Source organism: Muscardinus avellanarius (genome assembly GCF_963383645.1).
Source record: "Muscardinus avellanarius genome assembly, chromosome: 2".
Taxonomy (NCBI): domain Eukaryota; kingdom Metazoa; phylum Chordata; class Mammalia; order Rodentia; family Gliridae; genus Muscardinus; species Muscardinus avellanarius.
In genome coordinates, this window is record NC_137787.1 from 11,442,534 (window position 1) to 11,463,363 (window position 20,830).

Sequence of the window (20,830 nt, forward strand, 5' to 3'; positions counted from 1 at the left end):
AAAGGGGGCTATAAATAATAGAAATAATTGAGTTTGCTTGAGCAAATAATTTGTAATATTAAACTGAGAAAAGAGCATGCTGCCTGTGGACATTCAAATCTTTATTATATGTGAAGAACTTTGAAGGTCGTTTTATTAGATTATGTAAAAGTGAAAATCATAAAGTGACCTCAATTTCTCAGTGATACCTATTTTTATAATTTTATTTTAAAACCATGAAAATTGCAGAGTGACATTTGAGTTCAAAAGTCAGAGTACAACCACAAAAGTAGCTTTGTTGTGTGGGCAAGAAAAGAAGTGTTTATGTTTTCTTGGGATGATCTTGTCTTTCCATCTGCTTTGGCTGAGTGTGTCTGCAGATGGTCTAGACAAGGCCATGTGCAGAAAGAAACCAAAATGTATTTTATGCGCAGAGAAAGAGGTTTTCATTCCAAGAAAAACATTAGCCCCTTTTATGTCTCTTTATTACCAGTTATGGTTCTCTCAACATTTTTGTCTTTTCCTGGGTTTTACTTTTCTTGGTCTTTTGGGTTTTTTTTATTTTTTATTTTGTTTGATACTGGGATTGAACAAAGGGGCATTATACTTTGTAGCTAAACTTTTAGCCCTATTTTATTATTTTATTTTATTATTTTACTAAGTTGCTGAGGGCCTTGATAAGTTGCTGAGGCTGGCCTTGAATCTGTGATTTTCTTGTCTCAACCTCCCAAGTACTGGAATTACAGGCATGAACCACCACACCAAGATAAGTTGATATGACTGTAATTTATCATCTAATTGTTGTACAAAATTCTCAATAGTACCTGTCCACTGGAAGGTGAAGAGCCAATATCAGAGTTATGCCTTCTTCCTGGTTGGCTATTATCTGGACCATGCAGCCCCAGCCTCCCACCACTGAATTCTTTCCAACCCAAGAAACCATAATGCCCAATCTCCCAGGTACCAGTATTTAGTCACACATGACACTTGCTCCAACCCCACTTGAAACTGAATTTCAGTTTCTTACCAAGTACTGGGCACATATGTGTCACTATCACTATGAATTACATTATGATGTCAGGCTATAATGCACTAATAAAACTATAAAAAGTCCTCTTCAAGTTGTATATACATAAAGCTCTACACACTGAAATCATCCTCTGCTACCAAGACAGAGAAAGATACACATGCCAGGTGTAAGCAAGTGGTTGACTTGTATCTGGCTTTGTTTTTACTTTTACCAGTTTAGGAATTGTGATGGATTTCCTTCAGATACAACCAGAATTTAATACTGTAGCCAAAAATGACTGAGAGGAGAAGTCATCCTCAAAAAATAGAGATGACATTGGGAGGCAGATGAAACATCATTACAGATGTCTTTCATTGGTCTCTGGCCTCTGCTTTTCCCTCTCCTGCTCTGATACTGGATAACAGGATTTTTGCAATGCCTAAGAGCAAGATGATGGCCCTTTCTTTAAGGTGAATGGGAAACTGCCTATCAATTCAGTAACTGCAACCCTGGTCGCTATTAGAAGCCCTGAGAACTTCATAGATAGTGAACCTGTTTTCCAAAGGCAAAAATGTAGTTACTGTATGAATATTATCAAACTGCTCCGGATTGTGAACTGCTTCTGAGCTCCAGCTACCATTTATCCCTCCACATTCACTGTCTGCAAAGACACTCATGCCCAATTCACCCCACCCCAGGTCCCCATGGTGTTGCCCTAGAGGAAAAGAGCTCTGAATGAGAGTATGGGCAAGGTGGCCTGTCAAGTCCCCCTCTCTCCCTGTGCCCATTAGGTTATCTTAGCAAGCAAACACTGCATCCTGGGGATGGACTCCAAGGATCTTTTAAGCCTGCGACACTTGAGGAAATCTTCCATTTTGTGGGAGTTAAACAAGCATTATCTTTACACTTCAGCAATGAATATAGGATTTTTGTTTTTAAGGACATATTCCCCAAACTTTCAATGGCGGTTTTTGTTTTGTTTTGTTTTGTTTTCATCTTTGAAATGCTGTGCTCCAAGGAACTATGGCTCCAAACAACTAATTTAAATCAGAAGCCTTGATATAAGTCCAAATACCTAATAAGTCCAAACATCTAATTAACTTCCCTGACAGTTTTCTCAGTGTGTATCATCAAATCAACATAAGAATAAAAAAATCCTGTGGATGATTTTTAACAAAATATAAAACTTCATTCACACTGTTCATTTCCTATGACCCTTCAAAGTCATGGTTTCTGACACACCCCTTTCTCTAAGCCTGACTGCAATCAGACCTCTTCTCTTCTTTTTCTTCCCTTCCCTTCTCTTCCCTTCCCTTTCCTTCTCTCTTCTTTTCACTTCTCTTTCCCTCCCTGCCTCCTTCCTTCCTTCCTTCCTTCCTTTCTTCCTTTCTTTCTTTATCTCTTTATTTCTTCCATTCCTTCTTTTTCTGATACTGGGGATTGACTCCAAGGACATTCAACCACTGAACTACATCCCCAGCCCTCTTTATTTCTTATTCTGAAACAAGGTTTCACTAGGTTACCATACACTGGCCTCAAACTTGCAATCCTCCCAAGTCTCAGCCTCCCAGGTACTGCAATTACAGGTGTATGCCACACCCAGCTCTTCTCTCTCTCAATAGGATGTTGTACTTTCTCACCTCCAACTATTACTCCTATTATCTGACCTACTAAGGACACCTGCCCCATTCCCTACCCAACAAAAGTCTTATCTTTCAAGAACAGAGCTCATCTCCTTCAATTGTCTCCTTAAGTCTCCTTCTCACCAACACCACCTGAATGCCTACAGCAGCGTTCTACCTATGTATGTTATGTGTTTGGAATTTAAGTCATAACAATTACTGTATTGTTGTTTTGAATTATTATTTATTATTATACCTACTGTTTTTAAACTAAATTATTCAGACATTTACCTAAGATGACCAGAAGCAACCTATACAAGACCAAATAAGTTAAAATGAATAAAAATACCAAAGCAAATAGAAACCTTCTTGTGTCAACTATATAAAAAGTGGGTGGAGGGAGGACATGAGAAGTGAAAGGGAAATAGAGACGAGTGTTCACTATAATTATAAACAGGGGCATAGAGCATTACAACTCCTTTTTTTCCCTGATTTTTGTGATTCAATAATACCTTATTGTTAAGGTTGAAGATGAATGTTACCATTTGGGGGTGAAGGTTACTGTTTAAGGGAACAGTCCCCCAAGACCTTTGTTAGACCCCCAAAAACAATTCCCCTCAAAAAAAAACCACAGGTTCTTGTCCTGAGCTAAGGATAAATGTGCAATAGCCTGGACTCTTGCTGAAGATTTAAAGGAGTTTATTAAAAATATAGAAATACAGAAAGCAGCTACAGGGGTAACTTGAGGGGGTGCTTCGAACAAAATCACTGAAATACAAAACCCAGAATAATTTTTATAGACATAAGGCCCTCCATCTATGTAACTCTGACATAGGTCAAGTCCATCCCCCTGATTTTCCCGCTGTGAACTTTGGTCTATTCCCAGGTTTCTCCTTTCCTGAAGGTCACGTCCTCCTCCCATCCTAACTAGATTATCAATTATGTAAACCTGTCTTTAGAATGAGGAAGTCCTAGCTCCCCTTCTCTTTCTACTTGTTAATTACCTTTAGCTGGGTTAATTTACATTACAATAGCTGCCTGCTTCTTGGCCAAACCAAGTTCTTCCACAGGTCTGCCCCTCACCCAATTTCTGAAATATATTTATTAATAATCAGAGCTTTCTCGAATCTCCCTAGGCCATCCCCAATGCTGGTACACTTATAAACCTGAAGACTTTGTTGTGACTATTGCATTGACTTCAATACAAGGAGGTACTCTTTATTGTGTTGGATTGTAAGAGGGAGAAGGCATTTGTTGGGGTCAGCGAGAAGTGTGAGCAGGGAGTTGGGAATCTGTGGCGAAACCCAAAAGTGAAACGACTGTTTCTATTTCAAGCTATATAAAATGCACGGATTCTCAATCACTTCCCCAAACTTAGTCCTACTTTCTTCTAAAGGGATAGATAGGCCCTTCACTTAATTAATGGTTTTCTTCCTCTTTCCCAGGTCTGCTTTGTGAACCTGGATGTTAACAAGGATGCAAGCAGCACGGAGCGCCTGCAGCAGGTACCACTTGCAACCCCAGCTCTGCAGGAACTCATTACAAGGGCTATCCAGCGGGACCTCATTTGTATATGATGCTCATACCATAGGAGTCATGTTGTTAGGGGTTCCTCACACACCCTGCCCCCATCTTTTCTTTGCTGATTTCTCAAGCAGTTTTCACTTCTTACATGCGGGAAACTTTTTTCCCATATCTATGGGACAATTCAAGCAGATGTACCTGCTCTTCCACCAGCACCTGAAAGTGGGTACAGTTTCCTTCTTTGAAATCAGCTTGGCAGCAGCTAGTCCTTACCCCTGGCTCTTAGGTTCACCCTTTTCTCTGATTTCCTCAATTTTTATCTCTAACTGAAGTTTCCTTGTCTCACACTCTTCTGATTTTTACGAGCTCATCTGAGATTGTGTGGCCAATGATGTAAACCTCTAACAAATCCAGTTCTTTGGAAACAGAGCCCACAGCACAATGAGAAATATTAAATGGTGTGAAAATATTGTTCTTCTGTGCCCAAAACTGATAGGGTTTGACCTCACCATTTGGTGTAACACCTCTTAATGTATAACAGCAAACCACTGGCAGCTTGATTACCACAGAGCAGTAAACCATTTATTCAGTTCCACAATACCAAATACTCAGTTACACAAGTGCCTAATTCCTCCATATCCAGTACTTGGAATTATTTAGTTACTGCTACTTTTTTTTTTCTCTTGGCAGTGCTGCACCCAAACTTCTCCATCCCGGTTGCTCACACAGAAGCACATTTTTGCCAAGCTCCAAATATCATTTGCCTAGCAGTAGAAGGATTTTCAAAAAGCTGTTGCACATACAATTTTATTTGATAGGATTTTTGTGCAGGGTTCATCAAGGAGAGTGTACAAGGGATGGAGGAGAGCTGGCACTGTAAGAACTCTGTGCTTGGAGAATGTATTGTGTGATCTGAGTCATTCTCCTGGTGTGACTTAGACACATTGGCAGTGATTGGTGTAAGTGACTAGTATCTGACCCTTAGGTTGCTTATATATAAAATGAAAGCAGTAATGTTACCTAATACATATATAATTGTTGGGAGGACTAGATGTGATCATCTGTAACATATATATAGTCTGTTGTATAGTGCTTAGTGCACAATCAAGTGAAATCAATGTAAGCCATTATTTTATTACTACTATTTACTTTATGAGGAGGTTATAAATAAATAATTATCTTACCAGAATATTAAGAGGGAAAACTTTTCTAGACTATTGTTTATACCTATGGCATGGTAATAAGCACTAAATGTTCACCTTGGAAACTAGAGAACTGGAGAGTTTTTTTAACATTTTCTATTCTAACCTTAAATCTTGTGCTTTAATTTTACATACTTTATTCTAATAATTGCTTTAGTTGATTAAGCATCTGTACTATAAGCAGTTACATGAGGGTTTGTGGGTTTTTTGCCCATAAAATAGTTGGGGAGTAGTATTTTATAAATGAAGTCATTTAAACTGATAAGGATGCTTTCTCTGCAGAAATTGGTCAATGTTTCACCAGACCTTCCAAAACTTATCAACTCCATGAATGTCCAACAGCCAAAAGAAAATGAAATTGTCCTCCTAAGTGGGTTAGCATCTGGGAATCTCCAGGCAGATTTTGAAGTTTCACAGGTAAGAAGTTCTTGATAAGCTATTCACTTCATGATAAGCTATCTCTAGTGAGCTCAGTACAACTCAAGATGAACCCCAAACAGATCCTACACATACATTCCTATAGCATAAGAATCAACAATATCTGTAGATTTGATAATAGTCTTCATTTTTAGTTCTCATCTGTAACAGTAATCATCTGTTTCTAGCTTTATACCTACTATCAAGGCTTGTGTTCTTTGAATTTCACATTAATCCTAAGTAATTTGTAATTTATAAATAAATTGTTTACTAGGTCTTTACAATACAGCAGAAAATAAGGAATGTATATCTAACTTCTTTGTAATATCAACACTTTTTTTAATGAGAGTGCCTCTACTTCATAGAACTTTTCCTAGCTTTTTGTCAAATGCAGATATTACTGGAAAATCCCAACTTCCTTCTAAAATCTTTATGAAAATTGATATTTACATTAATTGGATCTGACTTTGAGTCAAACTTGCTAGAATTATTACCCCAATTAGGACTCTTAATTAAACATAAGGGAATATTGGCTTAAGTACAAAGAGAGCACACTGTCTCATAACTAAGCAAATCCAGTGCATAGATTAGTTATAGAGACTCAAGCAACATTGTCTGGACATGATCATCTAGTTTCAGTTTAGTGTAAAAAAATTAAACAACAGAGTTATTGTTACTCCATAGCTATAGTCTCTTACCATTTACGGGCTCACTAACACTTTGTGAATTCAACAAAAGCTATGGTCTAGTGCATCTCAAATATTAGTGCTTATAGGGATGCCCAACAGAATCCTTGGAAATGTAGATTCTAACTTAATAGATATGGGTTGAGGTCTGAGATCAGATATTTTTGATAAGCTTCTAACCTTAGGCAGAGACTGCCAGTCCACAGCTACGCTTCGCAAAGCAAGACAATGGACCACCTTCTTTGAAAACTAGACCTGGTCACCTGTGCACACAGACAAACTCTATTTCTTACCAGCTGGAGATCCTACCAATCCTTGAAGAATGATTCAATATTTTTTACTTTATTATCATATGTCCTGAAATTACTGTAGTTATAATATGCAATCTAATGTTGGTAGATGATATTTATGTAAGAAAAAGATAAACTACTTTAGAAAATACAGTAAAATGTCTTTGTAAGCCAGGTATAGTAATGCACACCTGTAATACCAATGCTTGGGAGGCTGAAATGGGAGGATTTCAGGTTCAACAACAGCTTCAGCAATGTAGAGACACTCCTAGCAATCTAGAGAGACTCTGTTTCAAAATAAAAAAAAAAGATAAAATGGCTGAGGGTATAGTTTGGAGGTAGAGCCCCCTTGATTCAATCCCCAGTACCATCAGATAAATAAAGTGTCTCTGCTTACATACCCCTTCACATGTTTACACACTCATGACTCATAAACATACACATTCAGGCTCAAAAACTCCAAAATGACAAGTTTAATAGTATTAGATCCAGCACACTCCAATTACAAATAAGCATATGATTTAAATAATATTTTATAAGGTGAGTTTTTAGACATAAAAGATTTTTCCAAAAATTTCAAATTTTGCTTAGAAATTTGTGTAGGGTTCCCCTACCTACTAATTTTTGCTTCTATTCAGAGAAGTTTTTTTTTTAATTACTATAAATCCACAAATTGCTTTTCTTATAAAAGTGAAATCCTATGAAAAAGACATTTTTTAAATTACTAGTCATCTGTGCAGGAGCAATTGAAATTTTGAATTGCTATTTTGATAAAAATAATATGAATAGTGAAAACATGTCCTGAAGAATCTTCATTTGGTCTAGAACCCTAGAACTGAACAAAATTAACAGGTCTAACTGGGACGCTTCTCAGTAATTTGGGCCTGCTTATTGCTATTTTTCCCATATGCTAGTCTTTCAGAAATAATTAGTTCACTTCCAGATTGCTTTAAATTTCATGATGGTTCCTTCTTCAGATGAGCAGTACAAATTATAAAATATAACTCTAGTTGATAGAACACTTACTACTGGCAGAGCCTTTATTGAACATCAACAAGGCAGAAACAGATAGTGGTCTGAGAAACTAGAACTTACATTAGCCAGGAGAGGTGAGCTAGTTGCTTAAACATCACCCTTAACAATCTCAGGTAGGCTTCTTCCTGACTCTAGATCCTGATCTTCTTTTGTTGAGCGCATTTAATCTAGACATTCATAATTGCAAATTCTTTCTCTGTCCCTTTGAGATATAAACCATTTCTACAAGCCTCTTTCCAGTTGCAGGGCCTAGGGAATCTCCTTTTCCAGGACCAGGGACCATCTCTATGGAATGAATTCAAGGACTGCAAGGTGGTGCTCACCTTGCAGTATCTGCAGAGAGGGGAGGAACCAACTTCCTATAGACACCTTGCTCCAAGCTGTGAGACTGTCTCCTGTCATGAAGACAAAACAAACTTTTCTTTCCCCTTGGGTAAAGCCAATTAGCAAACACAGATGGCCTAAAAATTTCCCCTTCCCCAGGCTTTTAAACCTGTTACCTTTTGTTTCCATAGAGTTGTGGTCTGAGTTCTGGCTTTTCTCCCGTATTTTAGTAGCCTTGAATAAAATCTTCCTTGCAAATTGAACCTCATATAGTTCAATTTATGCTTTCACTGGAGAAAACCAAAATATGTGATTCAGCGGGTCTATTTTCTTCTAAGTTAAACTTGGTGCCTTATATTCCCAAGTGCCACTTGAATTTCTTTCGAGCAGGTCATCAGCATAAGCCCAGAAGACATTTGAAATATGTTTTAAGGTCCCCAGTCCTTTTAACAGGAGAGGCTGGTGGAAAGAGAAAGGTCAGAGGCAACAGTCTTTATTTCTCCTTTTGAGTGAGTGCCTTCTTTTCTCTGTGCCTTTAGTGTCCTTGGCTGTCTGATATCTGCTTGGTCCAATGTGCAAGAGGGAACAGAGCGAACAGTACCAACTGCATCATCTTTGAAATCAACAAATTCCTGATTGGTCTGGAACTAGTGCAGGAGCGGCAGCTCCACCTGGAAACAAACATCTTGAAGCCGGAGGATGACACAAACTGTTCCTTGTCCTCAATCGAGGAAGACTTTCTCACCGCCTCTGAGCACTTGGAGGAGGAGAGCGATGTGGAAGAGTACAGGAACGGTGAGAGCTCTCCAAGGAGACAAATGTGCATCCAGAGACTAGTCATCATAGAGAAAGGCGTGGGGAGATTTCAGAAGTTTCAGGTCACATCAGTTTGGCTGACACAGCACAATCATCCCTTGCTGGCTTTTAATAAGGAAGGAGAATGAGAACATACTGGGCGAGGGTGCTGGCTAATGTCCCTAGCACACTTAATAGTTAGATGGATGCAAACTTCCAAAAGATGCCTTAGGGATGCTGAAGGGAATCTGTTTGTTTTAAAGGAAAATTTTTCTACCAGCCAAGAGATGGGAGCTACCCCTGGGAAGAAATTTAGCTTCCATAAGACTTCCATAAAAGCCATATATTGGTTCAAGCTGAGTTGGCCCTGGATTTGAATTCCAGAGCTATCTCTTTGAGGCTATGAGATCCAGGGCCATCACTCACATCTTTTTGAACTCTGGTTTAATTATCTTGAGAGTACAGCAGTGCCTATGGCTGTGGTTGTTATGAGGATAGAAATAGATGAGCCGGGCATGGTGGCGCACGCTTGTAATCCCGGCATTCAGGAGGCTGAGACAAGAGGATTGAGGTTCGAGGACAGCCTCAGCTACTTAGTGAGGCCTTTTGCAACTCAGTGAGATTCTGTTTCAAAATAAAGAATAAAAAAGGGCTGGGGTTGTAGCGTGGAGGTAGAATGCCCCTGGATTCCATCCTCAGTACTGAAGAAAGAGAAAGAAAGAAAGAAAGAAAGAAAGAAAGAAAGAAAGAAAGAAAGAAAGAAAGGAGGGAGGGAGGGAGGGAGGGAGGGAGGGAGGGAGGGAGGGAGGGAGGGAGGAAAGAAAGAAAGAAAGAAAGAAAGAAAGAAAGAAAGGGAGGGAGGGATGGCTCAGGAAAGTGCTTAGCCCTTCTTTATTCAGCTCTGCCTGCTCACTCATTAGTAGAGTTCAACAATGGGTTTTTCTTCCCCACCCTTAGACACAAAGAACACTCTAGAGACACTGCCATTATTCCTGAGGCAGGCCCTCTGCAAACTTCAGAACAAATCTTTGCAACAGGGCCCATTATTGGGGTCGCTCTAAACACTCCTCCCTTTTCTTTCTGTATCCATTAGAAAGCTCTAAGGTGCAACTGCTTGTGTCGCTATCCCCAAAGAATGGTGGCCAGCTTCAACTCAGAAAACTCTCTCCTTCTCTAGTGGTCAGTAGTATGTTGAGGGGCATTTCATAATAGAATACAAAGGACTTCACAGATTCCCTTTTCTTGAGATGTTCACACACAAAAAAAAAAACTTGGATGGTGTTTTCAGAAAGTAATTGTGATTTTTGACCCATGACAACTTGCTGTCCAAAAATAAAAATGGCCCTCATTTTCTCTTGCCTAGGTTATGAAAATATAAATGTGTCAGCTAATACTTGGGAAAGTAAGAAGCCAAAGGAAACCACGCAGGAGGAATGGAATTACAATAAGGAAAAACCGCTTTATGCTTCGGAAGATAAATGCATTAGCAAATATCATACACCACTGAATAAAACAGAAGGATGTCTGGAAAATGTAGCAGAGAAAACAGCCTTGCGGAGCCCAGATCCTTCAGCCAAGCCATCAAAGCCGAGATGTGATGCTCTGGGGAATGAACAACCAGCCATAAGCTATTATTATTCAGAAAAGTTTAAAGGTCATGGAGAAAGAGCCCAGGCTTTGTACCTTCAAAGCGATGCATATTTCTCCATGATGGTGGAGAAAGATGTACCGTCAGTATGTGGCACTGTCACCAAGTGGGGGAAAAATAGCTCAGACTTAGAAGACCATGAGGACCCAAGAAACTCCCTTCCTCCCACCCCAGATGGAGAGGCCACAACCGGCGAGTACGCTACCAACTTAGCAGAATCCGTGCTGCAAGATGCATTTATCAGATTATCTCAGTCTCAGCCTGTGTTCACCCCGCAATCTGCAGTCAGTGTTTCTGCAGGGAGTGCCGTGCTTCGCAGTGGCTGTTCCACAAAAGACATAGCAGTCCCCCGCTCGTGGAATGAGCTCCCCAAAATTGTCATCGTGCAGAGTCCCGATGGCAGCGAGGCTGCCCCTGAGCCAGGGGTCTCCCCCTGGCCAGAGATGGAAGTCTTTGTTGAACCCTCAGGCGCCCTCTCTGTAGAAAGTCCCAGACACACACAAAGTGCTCTAGAGGTAGCGCTGGCTTGTGCGGCCACTGTGATAGGAACCATCTCCAGTCCACAGGCCACGGAAAGATTCACAATGGAGCAAGAATCCCAGGTACCAAACTGTGCACTGGGCAGCAACGGAGCACCGCACACCCAAGCATCCCAAAGACTGAAGGACTCCTCCGTCAGTGAATACTCCTTCCCATCCGCCTTGTGCGGCATGACGCAGGTGGCCAGTGCCGTTGCTGTCTGTGGCCTGGGTGAGAGGGAAGATGTGGCAGGTCCTGTGGCCCCGAGTGGCCTCTCCCCTGCAGCGGAGCCCTCGGAAGCAATCCCTCCTCTTTGTGGTTTGGAGACAGAGAGGATCATGGAGCTGGGGAAGGAAGCCGTGGCTGAGGCTCTGCTCATGGAAGCCGCGTTGGTTTTAACCAGACCCGAAGCCTACAGCAGCATAGGAGACCTCATGGAATCCGTGAACAGGAGAATCATAGGGACCACTTCAAAGCCTCAGGCCCTGTGCTCAGAAAACATCCTGAGGAATGAACTGGCACAGACCCTGTCCAACGTTATCCTGAAGCATTCCATTGATGAAGTTCAGCAGAAAAATAAAATAAGCCACCCCAGTGGTGGCAGGCATTCATCGGAAACACTGGACACCTTACTGCAAAGCACCAGTCAACTGCTCCACAATGTCATACGCTTCACGTTCAAGAGGATGGACCAGATTGTACGGCTTGGGGAGTGCCCTACTGTCCTTTGTAAGGAGACCCTCGGATGGAGGGAGACAGAACCTCCAGGCTGCCAGCCACTGGATCAGGCTGCTGCTCCAACATGGACAAAAGCCACAGAATGCTCCAGTGGTTATCCACTCAGCAACCCACACAGCACAAGTCTCGCCATCAGTGATCTTATGGACCTGAAGCCAGACAAGGCTGGAGGGAGGGTAGGTCTATTCAGGAACCCCACGTTGCAACCCGGATTGTCCTGTAGTCACAGAGTCCTGGATTCTGCCACCGCTGAGACATCTCTCAAAGAAATACATCAGAAGGGAACAGTGGCAGAGGATCCGAAGGACCCTCGACCGGTGCCCGGTCACAATGACCATGGCTGCAGAGCCTCCTTAGAAGCAGAAAGGTCGCCCAGTGTGAGCAAATGCAGAAGCATCTCTCAGGATGCTGAAGACAGGACCAATCTCAACACCCCAGAGATGTACAGTTGTGTCACACCCTTAAACAATGAAGTCCATGTAAACCTGTCCTTGCTGGGGGATGACTTGGCGCTTCCTACTCAGTCCACGCTCCAAGCAAAGCACACAGACATCTACTGCATTACAGACTTTGCAGAAGAATTAGCAGAAACGGTGGTCTCCATGGCAACCGAGATCGCAGCAATCTGCCTTGACAACTCCAATGGAAAGCAGCCCTGGTTTTGTGCATGGAAAAGAGGGAACGAGTTTCTGATGACACCCAACGTATCCTGCTGGTCCTTGAAGAGGAAGAAAGAAAGCCAGGGCAGCGGTAGCTCCGTGAGAAAGCACAAGCCCCCGCGGCTCAGTGAGATCAAGAGGAAAACGGATGAGCATCCGGAGCTGAAAGAGAAGCTGATGAACAGGGTTGTGGACGAGTCCATGAACCTAGAGGACGTCCCAGATTCCGTCAATACTTTTGCAAACGAAGTGGCAGCCAAGATCCTGAGCCTGACCGAGTGCTCCACGGTGGATGGCGTGTGGCAAGCCCAGGGCTACTCGCGGAGTCGGTTACTGAGTGGTGACAGGTGGCACCGGCTGAAGGCTTCCAGCTGTGAGAGCATTCCGGAGGAGGACTCGGAGGCCAGGGCCTACGTCAACAGCCTGGGGTTAATGAGCACCCTAAGCCAGCCCGTGAGCAGGGCCAGCTCGGTCTCTAAACAGTCAAGTTGCGAGAGTATCACAGAGGAGTTCTCCAGGTTCATGGTGAACCAGATGGAGAGTGAAGGAAGAGGGTTTGAGTTACTGCTGGATTACTACGCGGGGAAGAATGCCAGTAGCATTCTGAGCTCCGCCATGCAACAGGCGTGTCGGAAAAGTGACCACCTCAGCGTGAGGCCCAGCTGTCCCTCTAAGCAGTCCAGCACGGAGAGCATCACAGAAGAATTCTACAGGTACATGCTGAGAGACATTGAACGAGAAAGCAAAGATGGCGCCTCCTCCAGACGAAGCAGCCAGGATTGGGCCTCTGGCTTACTCTCCCCTTCTGTCCGGTCCCCGCTGTGCTATAGACAGTCATCCGTGCCAGACAGCAGGTCCCTGTGCGCCAGGTTAACAGTGACTTCGCCAGTCAAGGCCAACTCCTTAGATGGCTTTGCCCAAAACTGCTCGCAAGATTTCCTCAGCGTCCAGCCAGTCAGTAGCGCATCCTCATCCGGTCTCTGCAAATCTGACTCCTGCCTTTATAGGAGAGGAGGAACTGACCAGATCACGAACATGCTGATCCACGAGACGTGGAAAAATTCAATTGAGGCCCTCATGCGAAAGAACAAAATTTTCTTGGATGAGGGAGAGGCAGCCGTTGCTGGTCCTGTTTCTGGTGGCTCTCCCTTTCAAAGGGACAAGGGTGCCCGTAGACTGTCTGCCAGCAGAATGGACAGTGGGCCGGCTCTGCTGGTCCAGGAGTCTGTTGATCGCCCAAGGAAGGACTCTGTTACTGAAAGCAAATATTCTCCAGTGTCCTCTCCAGGTAAAACCGCTCCTCTTACAAACCACACTGGCTCCCATCCTACCAAGGAAACATCCTTGTGCCATGGTGGTGGCCCATTAAATGCCCCTAGGCGGTCACTCTGCTCCAGGGATGTGCCTTTGATTCAGATTGAAACAGACCAGAAAGAAGAGGATGCTGGAGAACCCGAATGCTTCCCATCCAAACATGAACCCCTGGAGGGAACAGACCATCATTTGAGTGGAGAAAAAGTCCCGGATGTGGCCAGAGGTGGAGACACAGCCACTAGCACCTGCCAAGCCTGTGGGTGAGTGATTGGCCTCTTAGACCATGCAGCGCGCATGCAAAGGAGTTTGCATCTTAGTACTTGTTCTGATCTATACAGGGCCTTATTGACCCAAGAACTGAGCTTCCTGAGACAATAAAATGCCTTCCCCTATTTTTATACTTTTAGAGCAGCAGAAGAAGTTGGGAGTAATTTTTTTTTTCTGATTTCCAGAACAAACTGAACTCATTTATATATCAGATGAAATAAGGTGTTATTTTTTTCTCCAATTAAAACTGATAACCTAGCTGAGAATGCTGGTGCATTCTTGTAATCCCAGTATTGGGGAGGCTGAGACAGAGGTTTGAGGGCATTTTCAGCAACTTAGTGAGACCCTGTTTCAAAATAAAAACTAAAGTAGGACTGAGGTGTGGCTGGGAGATAAAATGCCCCTGGGTTCAATTCTGAATACAAAAAACCAATTAATTATTATCTGATGGTTTCTATCTTTTCAAATGTATCCATGGTGATTAAAAAATAATAATTATGCCAACTTATTCATTTGAAAACTTAAATTTAAATAAATGCTAGTATTGGAATTTGAAATGAAATAGTTTGGCACCATTTCTCCAGAGTTTCTGCTTTGAAGATTTGAGTGTGTGTGTGTGTGTGTGTGTGTGTGTGTGTGTGTGTGTGTAAGGGCGCTGTGTCCTGCAAGGGCAAGCTCCCTGCTCGTAGGTGATTGCGCAGTGTGAATGCAGACCAGCACTGGTTGTTGTCAGTCGCATAGTTCTTTCCCGAGAAGTCATGAAGCCTTTGACGATGGATTTGTAATTTGAGGCAAGATCATTATTCTTCTCGTCCTGCTTTAAAAATGTGCATTGTTTTACGACTTCCAATTTCTGTGAAAATTACTGTGAGATCCTTGTATCATTCTTGTGTTTTTAGTCTGTAAAGTTAAGCAAAATAAGAAAACAAGAACAAAAAAAACACAGTAGAAGCATAAATTTAGAGAAATTATCTGGGTGACCTTTACAATGAAATAAGTCCATTGTTCATTATTTACAAGGAGACTGTGATTGGGGGGGGGATTGAACCTCTGAACTACATGCCTATCCCTATTTTAATTATTGTTTTTATTTTTTTTGGTGCATTCTAGTCATACATCTTAATGGAGTACAAGATGGTAGAGACATACATGCACACATCATCCAATTAGCCCTTCCCCAATTCCCACCCCATGCCCTCCCCCTCCCTCCTGCTCATGTTTGGCTTAGTGATTGATTTGGGTATATTTGTGAATGTACATCATGTACATTAGGGAATTTCCCTCCTCCCCCCACCATCACCTCAGTTAGGTCGCCTTATTTGCTCATTTATAGTTTCTCCTTCTTCATCTAGAGTTCCTTCTATGACCCATTTCTTCCTAGCTTTTGCATATTAAGGAGAGCATCTGATTTCTTACTTTTTGTGACTGACTAATCTCACTTAGCAAAATGTCCTCCATTTCCATCCATTTCCCTGTAAATGAAATTATTGTGCTGTTCTTTATGGCTGAGTAAAATTCCATTGTGTACATACCTCATAGATTTTTTTAATCCATTCATCTCTTGATGGACATCTTGGCTGGTTCCATAGTTTGGTAATTGTGAAGTGTGCAGCTATGAATATAGATGCGCAGGTATTAGTTTGATAGTTTGGTTTCCATTTTGGGGGGTAGATACCCAGAAGTGATATTGCTGGATCATATGGTAAGTTTGTTCCTCCTCCCATGTTTCTGAGGATCCTCCATACTGTTTTCCAAAGTGGGTGCACTAATTTGCAATTCCACCAACAATCTGTTAGAGTTCCCACTTCTCCACATCCTCACCAGCATTTGTTATTTGTGTTTCGAATGATTGCCATTCTAGTTGGAGTTAGGTGAAATCTCAGGGTAGTTTTGAATTATATCCCTCTAATTGCTAATTATGTTGAACATTGTTTCATGCATTTATTGGCCATTTGAATGTCTTCCTTTGTGAGGTGTCTATTTAGTTCAGTTGCCCATTTTTGATTGGATTATTTTTTTTCTTAGAGGTGAGTTTCTTGAGTGCTCTGTATATTCTAGATATTAGTCCTCTATCAGAGGAGTAGTTTGCAAAATCTCTCATTCTGTTGGCTCTCGATTGAGGTTCTTGATAGTTTCCTCTGTGGTACAGAAGCACTTCAGTTTCATGCAGTTACATGTATTGATCTGCATTTTAGTTTCTTGTGCCTTTGGGGTCTTGTTGAGAAAGTTTTTACCTATTCCTATGTGCTACAATATTGGACCTATGACCTCTTCAAGGAGCTTAAAGGTCACAAGTCTAATTTCCAAGTCTTTGATCCATCTTGAATTGACTCTTGTTCAGAGTGAGAAAGTAGGGTTTATTTCCATTTTTCTGCATATGGTTAACCAATTTTAACAACACCATTTTTTGAACAGGCTATCTTTTCCAGTATTTATTTTTGGCCTCTTTGTCAAATATCAGTTGACTGTAAGTATGAAGATTTGTTTCTGAGTCTTCTATTCTGCTCCATTGGTCTGTTTTTGTGCCAGTACTCTGCTGTTTTTATTACTATGGCTTTGTAGTATAGTTTAAAGTCAGGTATTGTGATCCCTCCTACATGGTTTTTGTTGCTGAGAACTACTTTGGCTATCCTCAAATAAATTTAAGGACTAATTTTTCTATGTCTGTGAGGAATGACCTTGGTAATTTAATGGGTATAGCATTGAATCTATAAATCACATTTGGAAATATGGCCATTTCTGATAATATTTATTCTACTTATCCATGAACATGGAAGATCTTTTCATCTTCTAGGGTCTTCTTTGATTTCTTTTTTCAATGTTTTATAATTTTCTTTGTAGAGGTCTTTTACCTCCTTGGTTAAGTTTTTTATGTATTTATTAATTTTATTTTGAAACAGGGTGTCGCTTAGTTGCTGGCAGCCTCGCTAAGTTGGCTGAGGCTGGCCTTGAACATGTGATCCACCTGTTTTAGCCTCTCAAGTACTGGGATTACAGGCATGTGTCACTATGTCCAGTAGACCCTGTGATGATCTGCAAATGTTTAGAGGGGAGAAACAAGTAACATACGCCTGTCATCAAATTTCAGCATCTCTCTAACAACCTGGAAGTGTTTCTATCTCTACCAGGGAAACAAGGGTTGCATTTTGAGGCCTCAATGCTCCCCATGAGTGAGCACTGTCACAAGGTGAGGTTAGTGTGTGGTCTGGTTGGATTTGAGTACTTCCTACCTAGTCACTGAGGGCTGAGAATTTTACTTTGCAAATGAATGAGATCCTGGAAAGATGTAAAGAAAAGAAAGCATGAAAACCTAAGGGTAAAAGAACAAAATCTAAGGAACATTAAATAGGCCCAGAAGAAGATAAATATATTTATTTCTTCAGTAATTCTTCAGCTATACACAATAATTGCCAAAGACTTTGGTTCAGGAAGTATGCAGAATTATAATTTTTAAAAGTAATCAAAGGCCGGGTATGGTGACTCATGCTTGTAACTCCCTGCACTTGGGAGGCAGAGACAGGAGGATCATGCAGGTTCGAAGCCAGCCTCGCTGGCTTAAGAGACCCTGTTTCCAAATAAAATATAAAATAGGTCTGAGAAGTAGAAGAGTTCCATTCCCAGTACCACCAAAAAAAAAAAAAAAAGTGATCTAAGAACTAATAAGCAAATTGCCAATATGTAATTCTTTTGGATTACTTTAACATAAAATAGAAGAAAATACAAAACCCCAATCATAGATTCGAGGTGTCTGATTAGGACTCTGCTTAAGCACAGAGGTCCTGACTGGCTCTGATTCTCAGACAGAGAAGGCCAACTCGTTGGGCGGCATTTGTGAATTATCAGTGCAATAAGACCCGTGGTTACAGCTTGTAAACCAAATAGTGATTATCATTGACGTTGGATAAAATACATTATACTATTTTGAATTTAACTAGGTATAACCTGGGGTAAATCTATATGAATAAAGGCCCCACCTGACTTGGGTATGTGCTCTAGATAATGACCCAGTGCACAAACTCATGGTACAGATTATTGATGTGATTTTCCACCAATGAAACAAAAAGGATGTGGAATTATCCACCCTAGATATTCAAAAGCTGGATCTACTTGGAAAACATATAGATTAACTGTTGAATATATTTGTCTTTGAGGAACAATATAAAAATTATTACAGAGAATGAACCCCACTAGTGGACTTCAAACTGTGTCACCTTGAGCCAGCAACTTAATCTTTTCACACAGTCTGCTCACCTATAAGTGAGGATAATAATTATGTAACATCCTAAGAAAATTATTAAGTTTTTTTGTTCTTAGCTTATTTTTTCTAAGGGTCTTTTATTTGTCTTTTGGGAATTGAAAAATCAAACACGAAGCACTGCACCTGCAAAGCAGTTTTGCCACTGAACTATGTCCCAGCCCCAGAAAATTATTAAGTTTTTAAATGAAGAAAAGCATGTAACACTTTGAACTCAGTCACTTCCCCATTGTAAGCCCTCGATAAATGATTATGGCTATTGGTAATATTTGCCGCTTATTGTTTGAGGTGAAGATATATGATAGCCCTTATTCTAAGAAAATTGTTTTTTTTTCCCAATAGAAGCCTGTCATGAAAAATGTGAGGATATTTTTTAAAAATAATAATTTTCTGTATTTCTAAAGGGGAATCTTAGTCATAGTTAATGACATTTTCTAGGCTCAGAGTTGTCACCATGGGATTAGATTTGTCAAAATAGCTAAATTCAGACCTCAATTCCCCATGAAACAGTTCTTCCCACTTACTCACAAATGTGGGGCAGTTGACATGGATGTCTTAATTCTCCATCGAGGTGGGAAGGTGTCATGTCTTGAAGATATTTTCAGGCTAATGTCTGAGGGACATTTTCATCATTCTTAAAATGTCATTAAAACTCACCACACTGACACAAAAATCACTTCTTACTTTTTTATTTGATCAAAGAATAACAGTTTCAGATTCATTATGAAAGTTGTTGCCCAGTAGAAATCCCTGTTGGCTTTTAGGTCATCACATTTTACAAGATACCTGAACTATTCCTCAACTCAGAGAGTTTAAATAATATAGGGTATCCCTGGTCTTGATTTCAGAGAAAATGCACAGCAGCATATTCTTAACATAGCCCACCTGCTTCAGATACCTGAAGAGCAACCATTTAACATTATGATAAGTTAAGCTTACAAATTATAAACAAAAGATTGAGAATTCTAAGCTTTTCACAATAATCAAAGAGCAGAATCATGTTTTATGCAGCAGATAAATTTGTATTTGATTTAAGAAAAAATGATTCGTCCAACAAAAATATTTGAGTGTGCACTCCGGGATACTCACTATCCTGGGACTGCAAATGCAGGAAAAAGTAGAAAGGTTGTGCCTGTTCCCACGGTTCTTATGTATACCAGTGGGAGAAAAAGACATTATATATGGAAAAATGCTTTGGAACATGATTGTTGTAGAGTATGTTGAAAAATTTAAAAAGCAATGTGGTGGTAAAGGGAATGGAGACTGAAGAAAGGATGCTGGAATTTGAGGGGGGAATAAAGGAAAAGAAAGTGTCTACCTTGGGAAGAACCAAAATGAATGACTTACATGTCAAGCATTACGGTGCTCCAACCTGAAAAGTTCTACCACTGTGAATCACTAGAAATTAAACTCTGTGTTAATAAACTCAGCAAACACCTTTTTTAAAATACAGGGCCAAGCTCTCTATTTAATCATGAGTGAAAATCTTAGAGCACCCCCCAGAAATGAAAGAATCTGGAAACTGAAGTGTATATCCAAGCTGACTCTGATGCCCTTGAGGCTTGATTGGCTACAGGTTTATCTCCTAATGGCCAACAGAAACCAGGCTTATGAACGGCAATGACTTGGAACTGTGACCGATCTCCAAATCCAGAAAGGTTCCATCTACCCATGAACTAAAGAAAAAGTTCACAACCACAATAGCTGACAAAAAATTGTTGTCTCTCAGGATTAGGGAGGGTCTGGGATAAAGGAAACAAAAGTTTTTCTAACAAGTTATAACTAAAGCTTTCCTTAATGCAGGTTTGGAGTTCTAATTTGCACTAGCCACGTCGTCCAGAAAACCAAAACTGGTAAATTCCATTAAAGTTAGCAGCCTTGTAAGAGCTTGGCAGAAGCAACCATAATTTTCTGCAGATTTAAGCTCAAGTCTGAAAAGATTCCAAAGTCTTGTAAGATATGAGCCAAGAACTTCAAACTGCACAACACACACACAAAAATCAAAGCAGTGTAAGCAAGACACAGCCCCGTAATCAAAGGGAAGAATTAACCCTACCAAGGATCTCAGAAATTACAAGTATCAGATACAGAATATGATAGAAGCTTTTTCTTTCTTTGATATTTGAAGATATGACCCATGGGCATTCTACTTTCAAGCTATACCCTAAGCCCTACTTAATCTTTATTTTGAAGCAGGATCTCTCTAAGTTACTGCAGATTTCACTAAATTGCTGAGGCTAACCTTGAACCTATGGTCTTCCTGTCTCAGCCTCCCAGGTACTAGGATTATAAATATGTATCATCATGTCCATGCCTGGCTAAGTGTATTTTAAATATTATTTAAAGAGCATACAGAACAGGAGAAGAAAAAACTACAATCAAAACAGGATGAGGAAGATGGTTTAAAAATTAAATGCTAGCAAAAGATGAAAAGTATAATCATTAAAATTAAAAATCATTAGATGTGTATTTTTAAAAAATCATTAAAATCAAACCCTGAGTGGCATACCTACAGAGAGAGCAATAATAAGATAAATAATAGTAATA

The 20,830-nt window shown here is 40.8% G+C and overlaps 1 protein-coding gene across 4 annotated transcripts in view; it reads left to right on the plus strand.

Moving 5' to 3' along the window:
* The window catches only part of SPHKAP (SPHK1 interactor, AKAP domain containing), a gene marked incomplete at both ends in the record, with an annotated part of 175,395 nt that overhangs the window by 126,774 nt on the left and 27,791 nt on the right, over positions 1-20,830 (plus strand). For all 4 annotated transcript variants that reach the window (XM_080689986.1, XM_080689988.1, XM_080689985.1 and 1 more), the window contains 4 exons: positions 4,056-4,115; positions 5,619-5,753; positions 8,628-8,883; positions 10,247-14,021. In XM_080689986.1, coding sequence (XP_080546112.1) covers positions 4,056-4,115; positions 5,619-5,753; positions 8,628-8,883; positions 10,247-14,021 — 4,226 coding nt within the window. The remainder of the gene's footprint in view (positions 1-4,055; positions 4,116-5,618; positions 5,754-8,627; positions 8,884-10,246; positions 14,022-20,830) is intronic.